Consider the following 26504-nt stretch of genomic DNA (forward strand, 5'->3'; position numbering starts at 1 on the left):
AAATTAGACCCGTTATCACTGTAGAGGTCGCTACAGTAACCTCGCCTCGCTACAAACCTCTTGAAGGCAGCAAGGAAGCCAGCTGTTGACAGTTCACTAACTGCCTCTATGTGCACGGCTTTGGTAGCCATGCATACAAATAGGCAAATATACCCTTTGTATGATTTGTTTCCCCTACCTTTTGAAACACGTATATTGATGGGCCCGGCGTAATCTACTCCACTACGAACAAACGGCCTTGCCATATTAACCCTAGGCGAGGGTAGCTGCCCCATCAATTGGTTCCGAATGTTGGCTGCGTTCCGAACACATGGAATACATTTCCTGACATGTTTTTTAGCTAAGTTCTTAAGGCCTGGTATACAAAACTTGGACCTAATGTAGTTGACCATCAGCGGTGCTCCTCCATGCAACGTTTTAAAATGCGCATCTTGAAGAATTAGCTGAGTCAACCAAGCTGATTTCGGCAACAACATTGGATGTTTCTGATCATATGCTATGTCTGCACTCTGGAGCCGCCCACCAACACGAATTATTCCAAAAGCATCGACTTGTGGAGTAAACGAGGTAAGCTGGCTTTTCTTCTTTAGTTTACCTTTTTTCATTTCTTCTATTTCTTCAGCATAAGCTTGTTCCTGACTCTTTTTTACCATAATTGCTAAAGCTTCATCTAATTCACTTTTCAGCAGGTAGGTATGATTTTTTCTTTTATTTTTCAGGAATCTTCGGCAGTACGCAACAACTCTCAACAACTTGTTGAGTGAAGAATACTTCGACCACATAGGATCTTCACCGTCCGATTCAGATACCACAGTTTCCAGGTGAGTATGTACTTTTCTTTCTTCTAGCTGTGTATTCATTGTTTTTGATACTCCGTAGTTAATCACTTCTTGTTTCAGCCAAGCAGGCCCAGATAACCAGAGTTCAAAGTTACTCAATTCAGATGCTGAGATCCCTCTTGAAGCACAATCAGCCGGATTGTGTTCTGATTTTACGTGTGACCATTGACTTCGACTGGTGGTCAAGATCTCTGAACATCTGTTCCCTATAAAAGTCTTCCATCTGCTTGGGTGACTGCTCAACCACGCCAATACCACTTCAGAGTCTGTCCACGCATGAATATTAGATTTTTCCAAATCTAACACATTTGAAACTTCAACCAATAATTTGGCTAATAATACCGCTCCACATAATTCCAGTCGAGGAGTTGAAACCTGCTTTATTGGCGAAACCTTTGTTTTGCATGTCACCAGACTGACGTGTATTGACCCTTCTGCGTCAATAACGCGTAAATACACCACCGCGGCATATGCAGCATTTGACGCGTCACTAAAACCATGCAGTTCAACCAACCTGACATTAGATTGGTGATTTGTCCAGCGAGGAAGTCTGAATCTGGTGAGCTGTGACAATTCTTCCCTATAGCACAACCATTCTTCAAGCAACGGAGACGGTAGCTCTTGATCCCACTCGATGCCTGCCAACCAAAGCTTTTGAATGAACATTTTTGCTTTAACTATGCTTGGAGCTATCCATCCAAGAGGATCATATAGTTTCGCAATGTCTGATGTAACCTTTCTTTTAGTTACAGGTGCTGTTGGTGGAGGTAGCTGAACTGTATAAGCAAATTCGTCCCGATTTCGATCCCAGGTAAGTCCTAATATTTTATTTACCGCTTCTTGCTTCATCTCTATTTTCTTATGCTCTTCTTTCCCTGCTGTGCTTTCTCGAATTTCTTCTAACATAGCTTTACTATTGCTAGACCATTTTTGAAGTTCAAAGCCTCCTTTGTTTAATAGCGTCTTCATCTGGTGGTAGATCTCTATTGCCTCTTGCTCGCTTTGACAACCTGACATCAGGTCGTCCATATAGAAATCCTCACGTACCCGACTAGCTGCAAGAGGGAAATCTGCACCTTCATCCAAGGCGACTTGAATCAGACTTTTGACAGCAAGGTAAGGTGCTGATGAGACCCCAAAAGTAACTCTGTTTAACTTGTATTCTTTGACTTTTTGGGTATTATTCTCCCTCCACAGGATGCGTTGGTACTTTGTGTCTCTTTCATCGACTAGTATTTGCCGGTACATCTTGACGATGTCGGCAATGAAGACAACTGGATGCATTCGCCAACGCATGATTATGTGCCTCAACTCTGACTGCAAGGTAGGACCCACCATAAGGTCACTGTTTAAGGACACCCCATTCGTGCCCTTGCAAGAAGCGTCAAAAACTATACGAACCTTAGTAGTTTCCCGTTCCTCACGCACAACAGCATGGAAAGGTAAGTACAGTCCCTTTTCCTTAGATTCTTGCTCTGATAAAGGTTCCATGTGATTTAAATCCCGATATTCATGGAACACTTTTGTGTATTCTGTTTGCAGGCGCTCATCGGTGTGAAGCTTCCTTTCCAGAGAATGAAATCTTCGCAACGCTATCTCTCTGGACCCACCATCTACACAGGCTGGTTGCTCATCCCTGAACGGTAATCTAACAACGTATCGGCCGTTCTCATCCCGTGTAGTAGTTGCCTCATATATCTCCTCACATCTTTGTTCTTCAGGTGTTAAAATCCGTTCTTTGTTGCTAGGTTCTGATTCAAGTTCCCAAAAGGACCTCAGCAACTGTTCCACCTGAATGTGCATGCTAACCAGCTTGCAGGAGATGTTGGCCTGTAAACCTGCTTCACCACTTAAAATCCATCCCAGAGACGTATTTTGTGCCACCGTAGTCTCCTGGGGAGATTTGAATAAACCTGGTTGAATGATCCGAGCATAGACCTTTGCTCCCAACAACATATCTATTTTATTTGGAGTGTGATAGTCAGGATCTGCGAGCTCGACACTTTGTAACTCAGGCCATGAGGTAATAGACACTTTCGCAGATGGTTGGTTCGAAGTAACTTTGTCAACTACGTATGCTGTGACCTCAATAGCGTTGCTAGTGTTAGAGCGTGATGCGATTGTAACTTGAACCGTAGACTTCAGCTCTGTAATCAGCTCTCCTCTTAATCCTGACACTGAAACCTTAGCTGGAGTTTGTTTTAACCCGAGTAACTGAACTGCAGCTGAGGTGATAAATGAGACTTCTGAGCCCGGATCTATTAGTGCTCTTAATAGATGATATTCTTCTTGTTCCCATGTTTTTGCTTTTACCACCGCGGTAGCCAGTAACCCTTGCTGTGAGACTTCATTCACGAAGTGATTTGAAACACTGGTTCCCGGTGTAGGTTCTCCCATTGGCTTTGTGACTTGTTGTGTATGAACTTGTGCCACAGCTTGACCAGCTGATGGCTCCTTACCTTCATTAGCTTTCGTATCTCCCTTTTGATGTAACAGCGAGTGATGTCGCCTGTTACAAATTTGACAGTTAGTTGTCAGTTTGCAGTATCTGGCAGAGTGATTATTACCCAAACAGTTGAAACACATCCCGTTGGTTTGAACAAAATTACGCTTAACATCGACATCTAAAGCATTGAAATCTTTGCAATGTATTATACGGTGGTCCCCTTTACAATAATTACATGAGACATTGTTAGTGACAAGCAAATTATTAACCTTTTGCACTTGATTGCCCTTGACCTGACTGAAACCCTTGTAATTGTTATTCACATATTTAGGTTTTGGGGCAAATCCCGATTTTGGCTCCAAAAATTCCAAAGAATGGTATCGCGTTTGCAAAAAGTCCTTAAATTGTTCCAGTGTCGGTAACTGTTCAGACAGAGATACAGATTCGCTTACTTTACATTCCCAGTTTTTCCGACTTTCTGGATCCAATTTATGACTGACAATGTAAATGATAATAATATCCCAAGTGCTTGTATCAATTTTGAGACTAGACAATGCGTTCAACGTTTCTGTGGTACAATCTAACATATGCTTAATGTCAGTGGCAGACTCGGTCAGAAGAGTCTTTTGTCCAAAAAACCTCTTTAAAATGCAATTCGCTAAATATTGCTTGTTATTATAGCGACTCTCTAACTGGGTCCAACACTGGTCATAACTTTCACTAGTAATGGGTATGTGTCTAAGAAGCTGCTCCGCTTCGCCTGTCAAATGCGCCTTGAGGTAGTGAAGTTTCCGATTGCCGAAGCCGAGTTGGTGGTAACTAATGGGAATTTTTTTTCCTGGGCTTTTTTATTAGTATTTTATTCTAACAATATTTTGGTGGTAACTACTGGGGAAAAAAACAGTAGTTACCACTGGTAAGAACTTGGTGGTAACTAGTGGGAATAACCCCGAGCAACGCATCTGATTTCATGTACCGCAAACGAATAGTATGTTAAGAAGTGTGAATAAAATAATAGTCACCTCATTTCAGCCATCTGACGTATGGATTCTGTTACGATTGAAACGCCAAGGTCGCTGGCAAATAAACTATCGTATTCACTTTGATCTTCGTCTTCACCTAAAAAACAAATCAACAAGTTACAAAAATGTTACTTAAATATTTTAGCAAACAATTAGAGATATCATTTTTATACAAATATTTCATAATGACTTTAAATGCATTTGCTCAGGTTTAACTTACATTTTGATGTATCTATGTCGGGGACATCTAGCCTCAGGGCGTCATTTAGCTCCAAGACGGCATTCTGTAAGTCTTTGATTGGTTCCAGGACTGCTTCCAGTTCGTCTATTTGGCTCGGTGCTAATGTCTGGAATATACATAACTCCAAAAGTCACATTTGCTGCTAGTTTGTTTTTCGGCACTCATGTTTATACACATGTATCACTATTGAAAAGTATGAAACTAAGAGGAATAAGTAATTCTGTTCTAGGGAACAATTTGACGTCTATTTCATAATTATGAAAACAAAAAACTTCGGCAGAAAAATCATCTCAACTTCGGTTGCGATTACACTGTCGTGTGACAGTTAGACAAAATCGTTCACACGCATAGACGCCGTGTGAACGATTTTGAAGGTTGTCATATGTACAAATTTTGTTGTCATTACAGTATTCGATAAAATTCCGTATACGGTATGCGGCAAAAATTAACGGCGTGTGAAGCTAGCCTTACCGGCAGGCCGGAGTCTGGGTCGACGTGGTCGGGCGGCGCGAGCAGCAGGTGCAGCAGGCGCGGCAGCAGGCGGTGCTGCGGCGCAGCGCACGCGAACAGCCGCCGCTCCAGCTCCGCGGCGCCGCCCGCCCCCACCGCGCGCTCCCACAGCGCGCCCGCCGCCACCACGCGCACCGCGTCCCGAGACAGCTCGCCGGCACCACCCATTCCTAAACAACACCAGTGCTAAATAAATAAACCTGGTTAATATTTTTATAAGTTAATTTCAGACGCATATTTTTAAGTTTCCAGAAGAAAGCTGCGTCTTGGTCTTAATGCAATTTGGAACCATATATAGACATCGAACCGATGGTCATATGTGTCTATGTGACAGCATGAAAACGATTGGGTTATTCCCACTAGTTACCACCAAGTTCTTACCAGTGGTAACTACTGGGAATTTTTTTGCCACCTTTTACCACTGGTAACTACTGGGGAAAAAAATCCCACTAGTTACCTCCAACTCGGCTTGGTGGTAACTTCTGGGAATTTTTATTCCCAGTAGTTACCACTGGTAAAAAAATAAATAAATAAATAAAATAAAAATCATTTATTGCAGATCAAAGATCCATATAATGTTAGTAACAATTTTGACCTAATAACTAAGTTAGTAGGTACAGAATATATACAGAACACGACATTGGCAAAAGGTGGGAATTTTTTTTCCCAGTAGTTACCACCAAAATATTGTTAGAATTCAATACTAAAAAAAACAGTATAAATAGTATAGTATGAATGTAGCGTGCTGTAATAAATAATTATGTGTCAGTTAGTGATGCAGTAAACTGCTTTAAAAGTTATCAAAAACATTGAAACAGTTTTACCGGTATAAGTGTAAAAACTAAAATAGAAGAGTCTCATTCTAGTTAAGTAGAAATTAACTTATTATCCGGATTAATTTTATCTTATTAACTGTAAATTGAATTACATATTTATACAAACGAACAAACAAATCAGTCAAAAAACCGACAGAACTGAATTCGTTTTGTTATTTACAGCTACTTCATTTCGTTCTATTATAACACGACGCAGAGCTGGAATATGTAGGTATTCATAATTTGTAGTCAGGCTAAATAAGTAAAGGGCATATTGTTGTTATTAAAACCGCTTAGGGCGCGCTTCGGATGGGCTGACTGCTCGGACTAACCAGCAGTGGCGTGCACAGAGATTTGAGACTGGGTAGGCAAAATGATATCAGAAAACCGGGCAAGTGCGAGTCGGACTCGCGCACGAAGGGTTCCGTACCATAATGCAAAAAAACGCAAAATAAAAACAGTCACCCATCCATATTCGAGCTCTGCGTCGTGTTATAATAGAACGAAATGAAGTAGCTGTAAATAATAAAACGAAATCAGTTCTGTCGGTTTTTTGACTGATTTGTTTGTTCGTTTGTATAAATATGTAATTCGATTTCTCTACTCTACTCTACTTAACTAGAATGAGACTCTTCTATTTTAGTTTTTACACTTCTACCGGTAAAACTGTTTTAATATTTTTGACAACTTCTAAAGCAGTTTACTGCATCACTAACTGACACATAATTATTTATTACAGCACGCTACATTCATACTATACTATTTATACTGTTTTTATTAGTATTTATTCTAACAATATTTTGGTGGTGGCTTGAAAACCTGCCAACTGCGCCAAACTTGGATGACCCGCCGTCGTTTGCAGAATTCATTGCTGCGATAAACCGCTTAAAGAACAGTAAAACCCCGGGGTCTGATAGCCTACCATCGGAGATCTTCAAGTATGGCGGACTGAGTATCAAGTCAAGGCTATTTGACCTCATAAGTTACATTTGGGATGTCGAGGTAATACCACAGGATTGGAAGGATGCTACTATCACCAAGCTCTACAAGGGAAAAGGGGACCTCTCAGATTGTGGCTCATTCAGAGGCATTGCCTTGCTTTCTGTGGCAGGTAAAATACTTGCCCATATTATCAATAAGCGGCTTAACACACTTGCCGAAAGTTTCCTTCCTGAATCCCAGTGTGGTTTCCGAGCAAATAGAGGTACGGTAGATGCTATCTTCGTCGTCAAACAAATGCAGGAAAAAGTCTTGAGCAACATCGTGACCTCTATTTATGTTTTGTGGACCTCGAAAAGGCCTTTGACCGTGTGCCCAGAGCGGCTTTGTGGACAGTATTAGAAAAGTGTGGTTGTTCTGTGAAGTTTATCGACTTGGTGCGCCAATTTCATGAGGGTATGACTGCTCGCGTACGTCACGAAAGCGCCTTCACAGAAGAATTTCCAGTCACAAGCGGCGTTAAACAGGGTTGTGTCATGGCTCCGTCCCTATTTGCCATCTATTTCTCGGCGGTAATGAATGATGCACTTCAAAGGTGCAACAACCAGATCTCGGTGAATTTTCGCACGGATAAAAGTATTTTTGACCTTTCACGTCTCAGGGCTAAGAGCAAATTACAGTGTGTCTCGGTCACAGAGATCCTATACGCTGACGATGTCTGTCTTATGGCTGATAGCATGGAAGACCTACAGAGTTATCTGGACAATTTAGACGAATCATGTCGCAAGTTTGGCCTAGTAATCAGTGCATCGAAAACTCAGATTGTCAAACAACCTGCAAGAGGGAAATCTGCGAACGATGCTACTGCTTATTTAAGGGGCAAAACACTGGACGAAGTGGGTACATTTAGGTATCTAGGTAGTCTATTGCGGAGTGACAATCGTCTCGAGTCTGATATTTCATCTAGGATTGCCAAAGCTGCTGCAGCCTTTGGCGGTCTAAATCAACGAGTTTGGAAATCGCACGATCTTAGCCTCCACACAAAGCTTGCCGCCTATAGAGCAATTATTCTACCTCTGTTGCTCTATGCTTCGGAGACATGGTGTCTATACAAGGGGGACATAAAACGTCTAGACACATTCCATTTACGATGTCTCCGAGCAATACTGCGGTTGAAGTGGCAGGATCGTGTTCCGAACTCGGAGGTTCTTCGCCGGACGGGCATGCCGGGTATGGAATGTCTGCTCATAAAAGGCCAATTGCGTTGGTGTGGACACCTTGTACGTATGGCACCATCGAGACTGCCCAAAGCAGTATTTTACTCTGAGCTAGCCTCAGGTAAACGCAAGGCTGGTGGGCAGTACCTGCGCTACAGGGATGTCTTAAAACGCCACCTTTTGGCCACCGGCATATCATGCGAGTCGTGGGAGGAGCTTGCATCTCGGAGATCGGACTGGCGACCTGCTGTCAATACGGGACTTGATAACTTCGAACACACCCGACTTGAAGATCTTGACGCCAAACGCCAGCTCCGAAAAACTCGGCCCAAGCCCTCCTACAATTACACATACAACGCGTCTGGGCAGCTTTACTGTGTTTTGTGTTGCCGCACTTTCAAGACCAAATTTGGATTTGCGAGCCACGCTCGCGCCCACGCACGTAATAGTTAAGAGTGTTAAGACCCTTTTTGATTTGTCAGGATGTCGCCGTCGACGGATACGTCTGGGAGGACATCATTTTGGTGGTAACTACTGGGAAAAAAAAATCCCACCTTTTACCAGTGGTAACTACTGGGAATTTTTATTCCCAGTAGTTACCAGTGGTAAAAGGTGGAAAAAAAAATCCCAGTAGTTACCACTGGTAAGAACTTGGTGGTAACTAGTGGGAATAACCCAAACGATTGTCCGCATAATTAAATCGTAGGAAGCTATTCATAAATTACGTCATTTCAATTTAGGGGGGGGGGGGGGGGTCTGGACATCGGATGATGGTAGCATCCTGGAAACGGGGTCATTCGAAGCATGATTATTATGTTATGATTATTGGATGATTTTAGTAATTTATGGACAGCCCCTAAGGTGGTTTATTTCATCACTTATTCATATTCATTTATTCATAAAATTACAAACTTTACATGTCAAAAGGGTTATTAATTAATTAGGTCAATTTCAATTTAATTACAATTCATTAAAATAAAATAAAACAATATAAAAATTATCAATACAATTGAAATAAATAAAATATTAAATTAAGTTACGATTAAATCATAATTATTATATTCTGACATGTCATAAAATGCATTTCTAGTCAGCCATTTTTTTAATTCGGAGTAGAATGTCAAGTCATTTTCAATATTTTTAATGGTGTCGGGTAGTTTATTATAAATACCTGGCCCCGCAACAGATACCGTTTTGTTGGATTTAGCAAGTCGACAACATGTCGAGTCCAACGTATTTTTGTGTTTTTGTGTAATAGGTGCACTTTTAAATATTTTTATTGGAAATTGGTGTATGTTACTTCTAATATATTTAATTATGTAAAATAGGTATTGTGACGTGAGTGTCATTATGTTGCAATTTATGAAGAGTTGCCTAGCGGGGGTTCCGTGTGGAGCATATGATATAATCCGTACTGCACGTTTTTGTAAAATGAATACACGTTGCCATTCCGCAGCTGTTCCCCAGAACTCTAGACCGTAGCACATCACCGAATGGAACAGCGAGAAGTAGCTAGTCCTTAGCTGCTGGTGGGGCAAGATTCGGGCCAATCTGCTCAATGCGAAACATGCACCAGACAACTTGCCACACACAACATCTATATGCACGTTCCACTTCAAGGCCGCGTCCAACGTCACGCCTAGAAACTTGGTGCTATTTACCTGAGGAAGGACGGCTCCGTCCACGTTGACACTTAGTGGGCGCGGGGGCCTACCCCCTTGGCTTATGTGCATCACTTGGGTTTTGTGTAGGTTTAAAACTAAACCATTAGCAGAAAACCAAGCTTGTTGACGGAATTGTGTTGGCGTTTATAATAACGCTATCCACCATACGCCTGCTGGTCATCACAACAAACAACCTCGATAATGACCATATAAAAAACACTAACTAATCTAAAGCCTGACCAGTAATATATGATAATTGTCAAGAGGGCGCTGTTATTCTTAAGTATAGGGTGACAGTCAAACAGTATAGTATGAAAAAATTTGTTCAACTTCCGTTATCCACATCATAGCTCTACATTTGTATCAACTATTGTCACTGACCTGAGTCTAGCGCGGCGACATCTGGCGACAACATCATACGCTCGAGCGGCTCCAGTTCGCGCGCGAGAGAGATGCCCGCACGCCCGACTACGTCGCACCACCATCCGCTATCCACTACAGCTCTATACGTTTGTATCAACTATTGTCACTGACCCGAGTCTAGCGCGGCGACATCTGGCGACAACATCATACGCTCGAGCGGCTCCAGTTCGCGCACGAGAGAGATGCCCGCACGCCCGACTACGCCGCACCACCATCCGCTATCCACGTTACAGCTCTACATTTGTATCAACTATTGTCACTGACCCGAGTCTAGCGCGGCGACATCTGGCGACAACATCATACGCTCGAGCGGCTCCAGTTCGCGCACGAGAGAAATGCCCGCACGCCCGACTACGCCGCACCACCATCCGCTATCCACGTTACAGCTCTACATTTGTATCAACTATTGTCACTGACCCGAGTCTAGCGCGGCGACATCTGGCGACAACATCATACGCTCGAGCGGCTCCAATTCACGCACGAGAGAGATGCCCGCACGCCCAACAACGCCGCACCACCATCCGTTGTCCACGTCACAGCTCTGCATTAAGAGAATTCATTGATTTTATCTCTCCCTTATAATACGGAAAACATTATTTTAATACAGAAACAAATTGAAAAAATTCCTTTACCACCATCCTTTTTCCGTGAGCTGTTACTATAGTCTGTATCTTTAGGTATTTAAATAAAAGTAATAAAAATCTACCCTCAAATGGCTCCTTAAGCCAGTTGCGGGTAGATGAAAACCAGGTCGTTCAGTGGCAGATCCAAGCTGTTTTGTATTTGGTTGGTTAACCAATAAATGTTATAACTACCCGAAAATGTACAAATTATTTGTTTACTTTTATTTAAATACCTAAAGATACAGAGTATAGATTTCGAATGTAACGTGTGGTGTGGTTATTATGGGTCGTGAAGAAGTGCGTCAAAATTAGTAAATAACTTGTGCTTACCGATTTCGCAACCATTAATCCCAAAGGCTTTTGTAGACCCTCCATGTACTGCATACACCAGCTATACAAATCCGACCAGCATCTGAACAAGAAAATTTTCTAATTACAAGAATTAGCATGACTAATAAAATTCACTTCCGCGTAGTTCACTCCTGTGAAGTAAGCAGATCCAATCCGCTCGGATGGAAAGCCAGCTGACTCGTTCACTACACGAGCGTCGCTAAATCCATGCATAATGTAATAAGCTATACAGCATGGTAGTTACTTGTGCATCAAGTGCGAGTGGTCGGGCGAGGCGGCGCGGGCGGTGAGGTGCCGCAGTCGCGCCTGCACCGCGCTCATGGCAGACTCGCTCAGGTCACCCTCGCTGGCTGACTCGCTGCTGCCCCATGTTCGCCGGTAGATCTACGGGAAACGAAAACATATTATGATCAAGGCTAGTCGGCCAGATCATTAGTTTCGTCTAAGTTCGGTTCAGATCACTTAAAAAGCAATAGTTTTTCACCTTTCGTCACGCTATTCATCATATTATACTAACGCTAAAAAATAAAATAAATAAATAAATCCTAAGACTATTCATACGACAAGCGGACATAAGAAAGCGACTACACGGTTACTACAATAATTCGATCAAAAGTTTTCGTAAGCACCCTAAATAAGAATTTGGGTACAATAGGTGATAAGCAATAAGCATATGGTAAAATTTGCTGTTTATTTCTTTTTGCCCTGTTTTTCTGGCACTTACAAAGTGCCGACTAATCGGCCATTTTTGCCGACTACTCGCCGACTACAAATGAGGCCGGATAGTCGGCTGTTCCGACTAGTCGATACATCCTTAGTAAAATCACATGAAAAAGTGGCCGAAGAAATCGTTATCAACAGCTGGACGTAGCGTTTACCGTGGGCAAGCCGCTTACAAGACAAGTCGACGATCTGATATTCGTCAGGATCGATCTGCGTGTGTGATGTAAGTGGTACTCACGGCCAGAGCCTTCCTGACGACCTGCGGTGGGAACAGGCCCGGCGTGAGGAGCCGCTCGCGGTACTGCTGGTGGGAGGACAGCGCGGGCAGCGGCGGCGGCGGCTCCCGCGGCGCCACCATGCGCCATGACACCTCCGCGCTCAGGGTGCTGCCTGTGCCAATAACAATTCTTATACTAGTCAACCATTGGCAGACATTGGCAGAAAGTACATTCTCAACTGTAGGTAGTGTAGGTGTGCGCACTTACGAGTCCTTGACAAGCAAGTGGGATTTTCAATCTATTTGTTCAAACAATATAAGATCCGGATTACAAATCCCTACACAAAATAAATAATCTGGGACAAAATCCTAATGTTCCTTACTTATGAAATAAAACTATTGAAACGGATTATATCGCGTATATTGAATTCATACTATATCCCGACGTATAGTGTGAATTCAGTATACGCGATATAATCCGTTTCAATAGCTTTATTTCATGAGTAACTATCGCGGTAACCGAAGACAATATTATGTTCCTTACTTGTTATGATAGTTTCTCCATCAGGTTGACTCCACAGGGCCCAAATGACGTCACTGCCATCTCCGTAGCCTATTGTATAATCCAGAAGATCCAACTGAAACACAGGATAGTATTTCTAATGATAAACTATGGAGATAGTTCTGCCCCGCTAAAAGGATCCATCTCACCAGAAAACTTATTTAATTCTCAACATGAAAATTCACAAGGCATGCAAGGATTTTATAAATAATTTAAAGATACAGCAAATTATGCTAAGCGCTGCTGTGATCCCAAATGAAATTGAAAAACCATTTAATGGTAACATATCGCAACTTCGAAATATGTTTGCCCAATGTTTCACTTGACCTAACGCGTTTTTTTTTTTTCAAAAACAGTTATATTTCCAAATTTTTAAACTAGTGGCTCTGTGAGCTGTAGACCTCGCGAGCAAAGCTTAAAACTGAGTAAATGTATGGCGCCGTTGTTTAGAAGAATTTAGAGAATCTAATTTGACAATTAAAACCTTATCTATCTTAGCCCGCGCTTGATAAATAAAAAATACGAAGTTTTTAATTTTTTTTAACAAAAAAAATAAAATAAAAAACAACAATTGATATGAAATTTAAGTGTAAAAAAATACAAAAACTTATATCCCAGCATATATGTAATTACTGGGGATCGAACCCTGACCTTTTTTTTTTTTTTAATATTGGACCTTCCGTACAAACAAAAAAAGCGAACGTTTGCAAAATACACCATCAAAATCTTTGCTACACATATCAAGTTGCTGTCACGTCAAGCGGCTGTCGAAAATTTTCTCGCTTAAATTTTAATTAAATATTTAGCTTTTTTGATTCAATTTCGGCTCAACTGTCTGTTTGGATGAGTGAATGTAGCCGAGGATCTCGCTCTATGAGCTTAAAAAGTGGAATCTCCTTCGATGATGAAAGTGTGAATATGGATTGGGATCGCGCAAGTTTGCGAAGCCTTCCTGAAGGGGCAATGCGAATGAATGCGCGTCTAGCTGAAAAACGTAGTTGTAGTAACCAGGGCCCTGACAGCGAGGGTAATGATAGCGAAGGAAGTTATACAACCGTGGTAGGTAAGCGACTACGCAGGCGATTGCGGACCGGAATACTTCAGCTCTCAACACAAGGTAATGTCGAGTCTGGAGGTATGAAAGATGAGTTTGAGGTTGCCCTTACGTCAAAAGAAGCGTTACCCAAACAAATTGCTATGGCAAAAATGCTACGAGCAGAGAACATTAGTGGCATTTTGAGAGTAAAGTTCAAAGGCGCGTACAAGGTACTTATACAGTTATCTCTCAGAACGCAAGCTGAAAAATTAATAAGCTGTCCGGCATTTAATAATGAGAAGATGAGTTGCCAGTGGGCAAATCAGGCTGAGTACTGTTTTGGTCTGATTAGAAATATTGACCTTGATATCGAGGAGGAGGAACTACTGAAAGAGTTTAATGTCTCGCAGGTAGTCTTGGCAATTCGCCGCCTAAATCGACTTAATGAAGACGGCCAATGGGTTAAAAGTGAAGCCATACGTATCTGCTTTAAAGCGACTTCCCTCCCGTTTCACGTATACGCATATGATTGTCGCTTTAAAGTAGAGCCGTATATATTCCCAGTTTCGCAATGTTCGGGGTGCTGGAAATTTGGCCACCGAGCACGTACATGTCCGACCAAAAAAATCGTGTGCCCTAAGTGTGGAAAAAACCATGAGAACTGCATTACTAAAGTAATGACGTGTGCCAATTGTCAAGGCGCACACATGGCACTTAGTAAAACATGCCCAGTTTTCTTGAAAGAAAAGAAACTAAGAACGATTATGAGCAAACACTTCTGCACATATAAGAAAGCTCTAGAACTTTACTACGAGCAAGAAAGCACCTTTACCGAGTCACCAAGTGATGCGATTGATAACACCCAGTTAAATACGAATACGCCGTATCGGGACGCCTTAACTTCCCAAAAATCTAGTGCAGTAGTTTGTACACCAAATATTAGAAAGGGAGAGGGCAAACTGAAAGATGCTCTTCCTATATCTGGAACTTCTTCTCCGGTGAACAAACAGCAAAGGCAAAAAATCAAGGCAAAGAAGCGCAGAGAGGAATCCAAATGTGACCTTGAGCAATCGGTTCTTCCACCGGTAAATCAAGGTAAACAAGATGGTGAAGATGAGAAAGAGAAGAGGAGAAAGAGCACGAGATTCCGAGAGATACTACAAAAACTTAAAGAGATCTGCCTTTCAAGACTGACATTGGAATGTAAAGTTAAGGCTGTAGTTAGTTTTTTGATTGAACAGGTAGTGTCATTTGTCTTAGACATCGTGAAGGGCGGCGATATTTTAAATATCTTATCCATGTTTAATTATGGACAATAGCCGAAAAGATTATACTCTTAACTTAGTCCAGTGGAATTCACAAAGTCTAAGACCCAAATTAACAGAATTTGACCTGTTTTTGACACAGGAGAAGGTACATATTGCATTAATATCTGAAACCTGGCTAGAACCTGGCTCGCCATTAAACATAAGCGGCTATAATATTTTTCGAAAAGACAGGGATGACTCACATGGGGGAGTCTGCTTAATTACTCACAAATCGATAAAGGCTCAGTTACTGCCTATTAATGTACCAAATACCGAAATTGAATGTATAAGCATAAAACTTTTAAATTGTAATATATTACATAACGTTGTTTTAGTATACTGTCCACCGAGAGTTAGAACCACCCAATCTGATTGGGACTATATTTTCACACTCTTTCCAAGGAAATGCCTAGTTGCAGGAGATTTCAACGCCCACCACACGAATTGGTCTTATAGAACGGAAATAAGAGGCTCCCAAGTTCTTGACGCTTCACTAGAAGCTGGGTTTGTGTCAATTAATAATGGTCAAGCCACTAGAGTCAAATCGGTGAACGGTATACTTCAACAAACTTCACCAGATATATCCTTCGTGTCCACAGATATCGCGGTTAATTTTACATGGAATGTCATTAGCGAAAATCTGGGCAGTGACCACATGATCATCAAACTAAAGATTATATATCAGGAAATTAGGATAATGCATAAAAAACGAAATTATAAACTAGCTAATTGGGATCTATATCGAGAACATTTAGAGCGAACGTTACGGCTTCCAGATGGAGACCGAAATGTTCAAGAAATGTATGATAACCTTACTACAGAAATCAATTTAGCGGCCTTAGAAAGTATTCCTCTTGGTAAATTATGCCCGTACCCAAATACAAAATTCAGACCTAAACCTTATTGGAACCCGTCTTTATCGGCATTAGTAGCCAACCGCAGGCTCGCGTTGAGCACTTTCAGGAGAAACCCTACACCTCACAATTTAGATATTTTAGAACAGAAATCGGCTGAAGCAAAGAAGGCTATTTTACATGCAAGGAGAGAGAGTTGGCAAAATTATTGTAGTAGTGTAGATGAATCAACAAGTGCTTCTGAAATGTGGCAGCGAATGAGATGGATCAAAGGTTTTAAGAAAACTAGTTACAACTTTTCACATGAAGAAAAGACAAACATGCTAAACAGCCTGGCCCCAGACTTTGTCCTTCCACAAGCTCCCGTATGCTTTTCGAATAACCCTATTTTAGACATTAGTTTTTCTATTCAGGAACTAAATAATTGTTTGAAAAAAAAAGATACGGCACCAGGAGATGACGCAATCACTTACTCTATGATATACTACCTTCCAGACTCAGCAAAAAAATATCTGTTAAATGTATACAATCTTATTCTGAATTCCGGCGAGCTGCCTTCTCAGTGGCGAGAGATTAAAGTAGTCCCCATTCCTAAACCAGACAATAATCCAAACTCACCTCCTAAGATTAGACCTATTTCTCTAATATCATGTTTATGTAAGACTCTTCACCTCTTACTAGTTAGAAGACTTGAATGGTACATAGAGTCAAATCATTTTTTATCCCCGTGCACGACAGGTTTTAGGCGAGGCCAGTCATCGCTGGACTGTCTGACTAGAGTTATCTCTCACATACAAATCGGTTTTACTACAAATGTACCCACACTCGCTTGCTTCCTGGATATCGAAGGCGCTTATAATAATGTCCTTATTGATAAATTAATGAACATTTTAGATGACTTAGGAGTTGGTAAGCGGATATGCAAATACCTGTGGAATTTTTTGAGTAATAGGATTCTTATAGTTAAAGATACAGCCGACAGCCAAGAAACAGTAATAAGACATACCGGCAAAGGCCTAGCACAAGGCGATCCCCTTTCCCCGCTTCTTTTTAATATAGCTACATCCAAATTGTGCCGTGATATCACAAACGTACATATGTGTCAGTATGCAGATGACTTTATATTATATGAAAGTAATAAAAACATCGCCCTTAGTTGCAATGGTATTCAGGAAGCATTAGATTATTTTGTTACTACCTTAGGTACTTTGGGTTTACAGATATCAGAACAAAAATCTAAATATTGCATTTTCAGCAGAGGGCATAAACGACAACAGGTAGATCTAACAATAAACAATTTGCCTTTAGCACCGGTCATATCTTATAAGTACTTAGGCCTTTGGCTTGATAAGTCACTTCGCTGGGGCAAGCATATCAATGAAATTACAGATAAAATACAAAGAAACCTTAATGTATTACAAGTTTTAGCTGGTAAATCATGGGGCCTACATCCTAAGCACTTACGTAGAATATACATCGCATTAATTAGGAGCCGAATCGACTATGCTAGCTTTTTGTACGAAAACAGTGCAAACTGCAATACATATAAGTTAGATAAAATACAAAACAGGGCGCTGAGGATTGTAGGCGGCTTCATACGAACCACCCCCATCCACAGTATGGAAAGTGAAATTTGCATTCCACCTCTATTTGTCAGGAGGCGGTTTCTTGCAATTAAGTACCGACTAAAGGCTCTTTCCACTTCAAATAACGAGACCAACTCTCTGCTTCACAATTTAACCTTGCTTAACCAGAACAGGTACTGGGTAAATAAAAAACCGCCTCTTCTAGTTACCGCTAGTAGGGACGTTGCAGACGAGACCATATTCTCATCTGACCGCCTACAAATGTTTTCTCTTAACACGTGGGTATCAAATATAGATGTGAACACTCTGGTTACCTCCAATTTAGACTGCATAAGGGACTCTAAAAATACTTATGAATATAACTGTCTTAAATATAATGTGTTGGAGGAGTTACGTCTAAAGTATAAGGATTGGCAATTTTTATACACAGATGGGTCTAAGAGTCCCCTTGGAAAAGGAGCCGCTTTTTTTGACCCACGTAATCCTTTATGTGACCAGGATAACATGTTTAAGGTTGTAGGAAATGTTTGTGTGATGACAGTTGAATTGGTTGCAATCTCGCAAGCACTTTCCTATATTTCTAACAGACAAATTAGAAAAGTAGTAATATGTTCAGACAGTAAGAGCGCATTACAACACATTTCGAGATCGATCCGTGGACACAGAGGGGTACCTACCTACTGTTTATGAAATCTTGGAAAAAATCCTTCTGTTAAAGCACATTAATAGCACAGTGCGACTGCAGTGGGTTCCATCTCATATCGGGCTAGCCGGTAATGAGATGGCTGACCGGCTGGCTAGACGGGCTGCAGTGGATGGAAAGGAAACGATCATTAGACCGTCTTATTTGGAAGTTTTTGGCCGCTATAGGAGCACAACCCAGTTGCTATGGAAAGAATATTTTAACGAACGCTCTAAAGAAAAAGGAATTTGGTACAAGGCCATAGCAAGTGAACCTCCGCGGATTCCTTGGTGCCTTAATGCTAACATGGGTCGAAAAACTGTTGTAACGGCGCATAGATTGCGAACTGGTCACGTGCCCCTCAATAAATTTAGGTTTCTAATGAAACAGATCGACTCTCCTAACTGCGATATCTGTGGATCAGTAGAAGATGTCTATCACATACTTGTAGAGTGTAGTAGAAATCGCGCCCTTAGGGAGGCGCTCATAACGTCGGCCAATCTAATGCCATATGACATCGGTGCCTTTATACACATCCTTAGCAACCCAATATCGGACACGGCACAAATGGCATATAGATTGGCCGAAGTTATACTCAACAAATAGATTATAATTATTTTTATTTTAAATGACCACTTATATAGATGTAAATAGCATAATTTCTGGAGATATAAGAAACGGACATGATAGGGCCGATGTATACAAGGGTATAAAGGTCCTGCTAAATAATATTATTAAAAAAAAAAAAAAAAAATACACCATGATAGTTCTTACATGAGGTGACGAAATTTCACGAGAATCGGTTAAGAATTGCGACCTGTAGAGGAGAACATCCGGACATACAAAAGCAAAACGCCCGAGTCAAAATGTTCGCACCTGGCTGTTGTAAATCCGCACTTAAACACTGCACTTTAAAGTTCACTTTCCTATCACTAAGCACTGTTACTTTTACTACTATACTTCACTGTATCACTGTCACTTTACTTTTGGTTACTGACTTGACCATGGAAACTGTTTGACTCCATTGTTTTTAGAAAACATACCGTTAGCTAGTTTGCATTTTAAAAAGAGACATCTAGCGATCAATTCAGTAATTAATTTAGAGTATGTACATTTATGCGGCAATTTTAAATCTCAACATCCTCCGCCGCCAAGGAAGTATTCCTTGATTACTAGTTAGGAAGTCGACACAGCTTGGTAATCGGCCGTTGTGTGATCCCGAAAGCTGTGCGAATATCATACATACGAGTCAATCCATCAGTGCCAGGGTACTTCTTAAGTACTCTACCTACTCTCCAATTAGCTGGTGGAAATCTTCCATCTTTGATCAATACCAGTTCTCCAATTTCTAAATCCTTCTTAGGTGTATTCCATTTTGGACGCAATTGCAAACGAGAAAGGTATTCGCTTTGCCATTTAACCCAAAAATCTCGTAGCATTCGTTGGGTCAACTGCCATCTCGATAAGCTGGATATGTTACTCTGCTCATTACTGCGATCTGGTAAGCAAATCAAGGGTTCGCCGACCAGAAAATGTCCAGGTGTCAAATAATCTAAATCATCGCCTAATGGAGCCAATGGACGTGAGTTAAGACACGCTTCAACTTGCGAAAGGACCGTATAAAATTCTTCGAACGTCAGGGTTGCGTCTTGCATTATTCTTTTCAGATGATACTTCGTATATATCTCCAACGAGTTCCTCTGTCGTCTAAACTTTTGAGTAAGTCTTCTGGGATTTCGTTGCGACCTTGTTGCCACATCTTCAATAGTTCTTTTTCAGCTGCAACGAATGTTGTACCATGATCACTCCAGAGTTCCTTGCAATGACCACGTCTAGACACAAATCTTTTGAAGGCAGCGATAAACGCTTCTGTGGTCATATCGCTGACTAGTTCCAAATGTATGGCTTTGGTAGACATACACACAAATAAAGCAATATATGCCTTGTATGTCTTAGCTCCTCGACCTTTACTCATTCTGCATGTGATGGGACCGGCAAAGTCAACACCGCTGATAAGGAAAGGGCGGGAAGGTTTCACTCGAACTTCGGGTAAGTTTCCCATGAACTGAGTATTTGTTTTCGCATTGTATCTTGCACACGTTATACACTTCTTGTAAAACTGCCTTATTGAAGAACCTCCTTTAATAATCCAGTATTTGCTTCTCAAATATGGTGTCATGAGATGCGGCCCTCCATGGGGAGTGTTTTTGTGAGAATCATCCAACAAAACAGGTAACAATACGTTGTTTTTAGTTATAATAATAGGATGCTTTTGATCCATACTCAACTCTGCGTGTTTCAGTCTTCCTCCTAATCTCAAAAGACCTTTATCATCCAGATAAGGTGTGAATTGCAGTAGACGACTGCTTTTCTTAATAGTTTTTCCACTTTTCAGGTGATCAATCTCTTCAGGAAATTCTATCTCTTGGGACATCTTTAAACACAAGGTAAGTGCTTCATCTTTTTCTTCACAGGTTATATGTTTACTATATGTTGTTGTCTTACATTTTACTAACAAGCGTGTCTCTAATTCTGTTTCAGGTATGGAGTCGACGGGTATGGTGAATTCAGGTTCATGTAAGAATTCCGGACCATTGAACCATAACTGATTTTGTTTCAGCTTGCTGGGTGACTGACCTGTGGAAGCTGGATCTGCTGGGTTATCCTTGGTATTGACATATAACCAGTGTGTGTCTAAATTGCTCCTTATGTCAATCACTCTATTCTTGACATAGGGTGTCCATCTGTTAGGATCTCCTTTTATCCAGGCTAAAACCAATGCATGATGTGGAAGGTAGACTGTTTTCTCATCTTTCTCAGGCTTGCCTACCGGTTCCATGTGTTTCAAGGTAAGGTACTCTTTAATCACGTTATCGTACTCAGTTTTCAATTTGCTGTTGTGTGTTAACTTCCTCTCTAGACATTCAAGTCTTTTGACAGCAATTGAACGGGAATTTTCAGGAACAATCGGTGTATCTCGTACGAATGGTAGTCCAACAATGAATCTTCCATCCTCATCTCTCGCTAGTGTTTTCTCATAAATCTCTTCAGCTCTTTTATCTAGAGGTGTCTGAGTGTCTTTGCTCTCATTATCTAGCGTCTCCGATTCCCCAAAATCTTTGCAGCATGTTGTCTAGACTCACACTCAAATGCATGCTAACAATTCTTCCACTCTTCCCGTGCTCTTCAGCGGGTGCTCCGCCCGAAATTATCCATCCGAATAACGTCTGTTGCGCTATCGGTGATCCTGGTTTGCCCTTGATGACTCCACTCATTAAAATGTCTGTATAGACATGCACACCAAGTAACAAATCTATCTCTCCAGGATTGTAGTATGTAGGATCAGCTAACTCCAAGCCATGTAGTTGAGACCATTGTTCTTTATCGATCTTCGTAACAGGCATTATGTCAGTAACTTTTATTGACACGTAGGCGGTGCAGTTTAGCTTGTAGCTCTCGTTAATTCTCGACACAATTTGTATCTCCGCCGCGTGCTTGATTGGAGTCGACATCTTCGCAACACCTGTCACTTGACCCTCCACCCTTGTTCGTTTGAGTTGTAGTTTGTTGACTGTTTCCTCTGATATAAATGACTCTTCCGAACATGGATCTATGAGTGCTCGAACTACTTGTGCTCCTCTGTTTGTCATAATATTCACTAGTGCTGTAGCTAAAAGAGTAACCCGTCTCTGAGAGGCACAGTGAGATACTATGTTGATTGTTGGTGTAGCTTGCTCTTTGTTTTCTTTCTCTGGATTTTCTTCGAGTGATACAGTGTTAGGTTTCGTAACGTGCAATAGTGTGTGATGCTTTCTCATACAACGCAGGCATGAAGTATTACGCTTGCAAAATCTCACGCTATGTCCAGGCCGTAGACAGTTGAAGCAAAGACTCCTTGTTTGAACCTCCTTGGATCGTTGCTCGGGATCCAATTTAGCAAACTCCTTGCAGTTGTAGATGAAATGATCTTCATTACAGAAACCGCATTGATGGTTGGAGTCTGTGGTACTGCTAGGCGTAGCAGTTGCATGGAACGTCTTGGCTCTAACTTGAGGCTTCTCTTTTGGGTGCGCAGTTTTAACCATCTCCAAAACTCTAAATCTTCCCTCCAAAAATTTGTTGAATTGTTCCAATGTCGGCAAGTCTTCCACAGATAATGTCTTCAGATCCTCTTCCCAGTGCTTGTGTGACTCCGTATCTAACTTGTGCACCAATAGATGTATTATGATTGGATCCCAGTTATCGATACTAATGTCATTGTTCTTCAAGCTGTTCAGACATTCTGTAGAAATATCCAGCAATTCTTTGACACCTTTGGCAGATTCAACGCTCAGTTTCTTTTGACCCAAAAATCTATTCAAGATTGAGTTAACCATAATCCTCTTGTTATTGTATCTGTTGTGTAAGGTATTCCATGCTACTTCATAATTTTTCTCAGTAATTTGAATGTGCTTTAGCAGTTGTTCAGCTTCGCCACTAAGACTACTCTTCAAATAGTGCAATTTCTGCACTGGGCTCAATGAACTTTGATTATGAATGAGAGATGTGTAGAGATCCTTGAAAGTCCCCCAATCATTGTAATTTCCATTGAACTGTGGTATATTAATCTTAGGTAGCTTAACTTCCTGGCTCTGTGGTCTGATGGATTGCTTCTCCGTTCCTGATGTATGACTCGTTTGCTCTCCTTCTAATTTCGCAAGTATCTCCGCTTTGGTGTCTATATACAACTCTTCTCCATTGTCGTATATCTCTTGCGTAAAATATTCGTGACTATTTCGTTGTTCTGTTGTCGCTATCTTCACTATCTCTCGGTGAGTGTTTTGAAAAACTTCCCAAAGTTTGTCTAAATTCTCCACTCTGACTTGCAAGTATGACTTGGTAAGTCTCGCCTTGGGACACTTCTTGAAGTTTGTAGCCGTTTTCTGAAGAAGATGTAAGTTATCCGCTTGTACTACGAATAAGGCTTCCATTTTGACTGAGTCCAAATTCCAAGAATTTTCTAAGTTCCAAACTTCTAAGGCAAGATTAGTGAAAAATATTCAAAGTCTTCACATCACTTCACAGAATTTTTCTATGTTCTAAATTCTATGAAAATTTTCCCTCCGGTCGACTTTGGCCACTTCCAAATTTGTCTCTTTCCAAACTTGTCCACTTCCTAATTCGTCCACTCCAACATCGTCCTTTTCCTAAGTTGTCACTTTATAGATTCCGAAGTTGACTACTTCCTAAATTATCACTTCCCTATTCGTAATTTCCTAACATGTCCATTTCCAGAATCGCAAACTTCCCAATTTGTTCATTCCTACAACATCCTTTTCCTTGATAGTCAGCTCCCTATAGTGTACAGTGACTGCTTGCCAACAGGACTGTATGCTTATTTGTCACTGCCCTGAGGGTTCGGGGACTGTTTAACTTCTTACTTAGGGGTCATCCATTAATTACGTCACACGAATTTCTAGGTTTTTTTACCCCTCCCCCCCTCCTTGTCACACTTGGTCACATTTGGCAAACCCCTCCCCCTTGGTGTGACGTCACATTTCTTCAACGAAATCGGCAAATATTTATTTAATATTATATCAAAATATTTTTGTCAAAAGAAATATTAGTAACTAGACGGGCCCGCAGCTCCGCTCGCGTAAATGAAATAAAGAGTGTGTCAACCCTGCCAGGGTTCATAACGGTGATAGGGATTTCTTATTTGTACCCGTTATTTGGATAACTTAATACGCAAAATATCTGAAAAAAATTATGTGATTTGATAAAAGGCAAAATTATACTTTTCTAATTCATAAATATGTTTCTGACAAGGGGCTATTCATAAATTACGTCATTTCAAATTAGGGGGGGGGGTCTGGACATCGGATGACGGTAGCATGAAGTAGGAGGAAATGGGGTCATTTGAAGCATGATTTTTGGATGATTATAGGGGGGGGGGTCCAAAATCGTCAAAAATCGATGACGTAATTTATGGACAGCCCCCAACACACTGACATCCATGCAGGACTTAGTTTCAAGTCCCAATGTAAGTTACACGATTTTTAGGAGCCGAAATGGTTAAAATACTCGTAGAACCTTATATATATGTCGCAGTCGGATCGTATAATCCGCCGTATTACATTACGGCTAGCCGTTTTCAAAAACAGGGGCGTTTTGAAATGCGGCGGTTTAACGATTAGCCGGATTGAATGCGGCTGAATGAGAATCCGCCGGAATGTATTCGACGCCATACGTTCTTCAACACGGCTAGCCGTAATGTAATACAGCGAGTCATTAGCCGCCGCTTTGACAGTTTTTAGTTCCCATTTTTAACACTCGTGGCGCTGCCTGACAAACGCTGGGGTGTCCATCAAATCTGAAGTTCGTCGGACTGTTTCTTTACAAAAAACATTTCCTTCGCAACTTAACTAGACGGAGCCCCGCTTCGCGGGGCTCCTATTTCTGAGCGGTTTGCCCTTCGGGCATCTGAAGCTACCTAACGAACCTAACCTACCTACCTATTGATTTAGTGAGACGTCCGTGAAAACATTACACTTTGGGGAAAAAAGCGTAGGTAGGTAAGTAGGTTAGGTTCGTTAGGTAGCTTCAGATGCACGAGGGGCAAACGGCCCAGAAATAGGAGCCCCGCTTGCGGGGCTCCGTCTATTTAAGTTGTGAAGGAAATGTTTTGGAAAAGAAACACATGTAGTGCGGTGGGACCATGGTAAAAATAAATTAAATTGCAAACATTTGTCAAACTCCGGTTACGTAGGCGACCGAAAGAACTGGTCACTCTACAATCTAAAATAGTAGTACGATGCGGCTAAACGTAGGCCGCCTTATTGAAGAACGTGTCGCAATGACAAGCCGGCTAATCGTCGAACCGCCGCATTTCAAAACGCCCCTGTTTTTGAAAACGGCTAGCCGTAATGTAATACGGCGGATTATACGATCTGACTACGACATATATATCCTTATCGTCATAACCGTCTGTCTGTCTTTCTGTAAGTGACAGTCATTGCACTCGGAAAATATAAAATTTGATAGGCGAATTAGGAAGTGGACAAGTTAGGCAGTGGACAAGTTAGGAACGATTATACAGTGGACAAGTTAGGAAAGAGACTAGTTAGGAAGTGGACAGGTTAGGAAAAAGTCAAGTTTGGAAGTTGACATGTTAAGAAAGAGACAGGTTAGGAAGTGGACAAGTTTGGAAAGAGACAAATTAGGAAGTGGCCAAAGTCGACCGGAGGGAAAATTTTCTAAGTCTCGGATACTCGAAAATTAGACTATGTTCAGAACACTACGAAATATTCTAAGTCCCAAATATCGCGGAAAATTTTACAAGTCCAAAGCACACTTCGCGAAATTCTACAAGTCCAAATAAACGGAACGATCTTACTCAATTATAGTCCTTAGTGCAATCCGATAGAGTCCACTTTGCACTGCACTATCACTCGCGTCACAGCCTGATCCGACTCGAATAGGACCAAATGTTCGCACCTGGCTGTTGTAAATCCGCACTTAAACACTGCACTTTAAAGTTCACTTTCCTATCACTAAGCACTGTTACTTTTACTACTATACTTCACTGTATCACTGTCACTTTACTTTTGGTTACTGACTTGACCATGGAAACTGTTTGACTCCATTGTTTTTAGAAAACATACCGTTAGCTAGTTTGCATTTTAAAAAGAGACATCTAGCGATCAATTCAGTAATTAATTTAGAGTATGTACATTTATGCGGCAATTTTAAATCTCAACACAAAACGTAGACCTTCGCTTCGCTTCGGTCAATAAGGCATCCTGTAGAAGCCATTGGGTAATAGGTTAGGTTAGATTGGTGACCCCTCTAAAAATTCAACGGTTTTTATAAAACACGCTTTCGGTTAAATGAAAATTTCGGGCTTCTAATAATCGGCTTTAAAGTTTTCTGAGATGAGATAGGTACCTAACCCCATTTCAACAAGGTTGATATTTGCATCTCACCTGCGGTCCAAAGATGCGACAAACGTGTGCGAACTTGACGGTGCCCGCGCCGGCGTCCATCATCTTCATGACGACGAATTCGCATTCGTTGGGGAACGAGAGATACGCCACTAGTGTCACGTCTCCGTTTGGCCCGGTTGTCTTTTGTAGCATGTGACCGTGTGCTGAAAATTAAAGAATGTTAGAAAATTTTGTTCCTGCAGACTACATAAAAACATTTATTTTCTGCACAATGTGGACATTACAATGTCAGTGATTAATTTATTCTAGTTAATGTTTTATGGATGGTACCACTAAAGAGCTGGTGTAGGTTTTTATTTTACTGAGTGACCAGTTCAATAATATTGAATGTGTAAAGTTTTTATATCACTTTGCATTTAGAATTTTTAGGTATTGTTTAAACATATGTGACGTTCCACGGGAAAAGGTACCTTATGAGGGTTTCTAGTTTCGGAGATATTAAATGTTTTGTAAAGAGGTGAA

At 41.2% G+C, this 26504-nt stretch overlaps 1 protein-coding gene across 1 annotated transcript in view; it reads right to left on the bottom strand.

Moving 5' to 3' along the window:
* Positions 1-26504, bottom strand: part of LOC134795566 (nuclear pore complex protein Nup160 homolog) — a 64148-nt gene that overhangs the window by 32953 nt on the left and 4691 nt on the right. The window contains exons 7-15 of the mRNA XM_063767460.1: positions 26022-26185; positions 12575-12668; positions 12052-12203; positions 11335-11474; positions 11070-11151; positions 10534-10657; positions 5020-5228; positions 4528-4654; positions 4308-4404 (exon numbers count right to left, since the gene is read on the bottom strand). Coding sequence (XP_063623530.1) covers positions 4308-4404; positions 4528-4654; positions 5020-5228; positions 10534-10657; positions 11070-11151; positions 11335-11474; positions 12052-12203; positions 12575-12668; positions 26022-26185 — 1189 coding nt within the window. The remainder of the gene's footprint in view (positions 1-4307; positions 4405-4527; positions 4655-5019; positions 5229-10533; positions 10658-11069; positions 11152-11334; positions 11475-12051; positions 12204-12574; positions 12669-26021; positions 26186-26504) is intronic.

The sequence above is a fragment of the Cydia splendana genome, chromosome 12 (assembly GCF_910591565.1).
Source record: "Cydia splendana chromosome 12, ilCydSple1.2, whole genome shotgun sequence".
NCBI lineage: Eukaryota > Metazoa > Arthropoda > Insecta > Lepidoptera > Tortricidae > Cydia > Cydia splendana.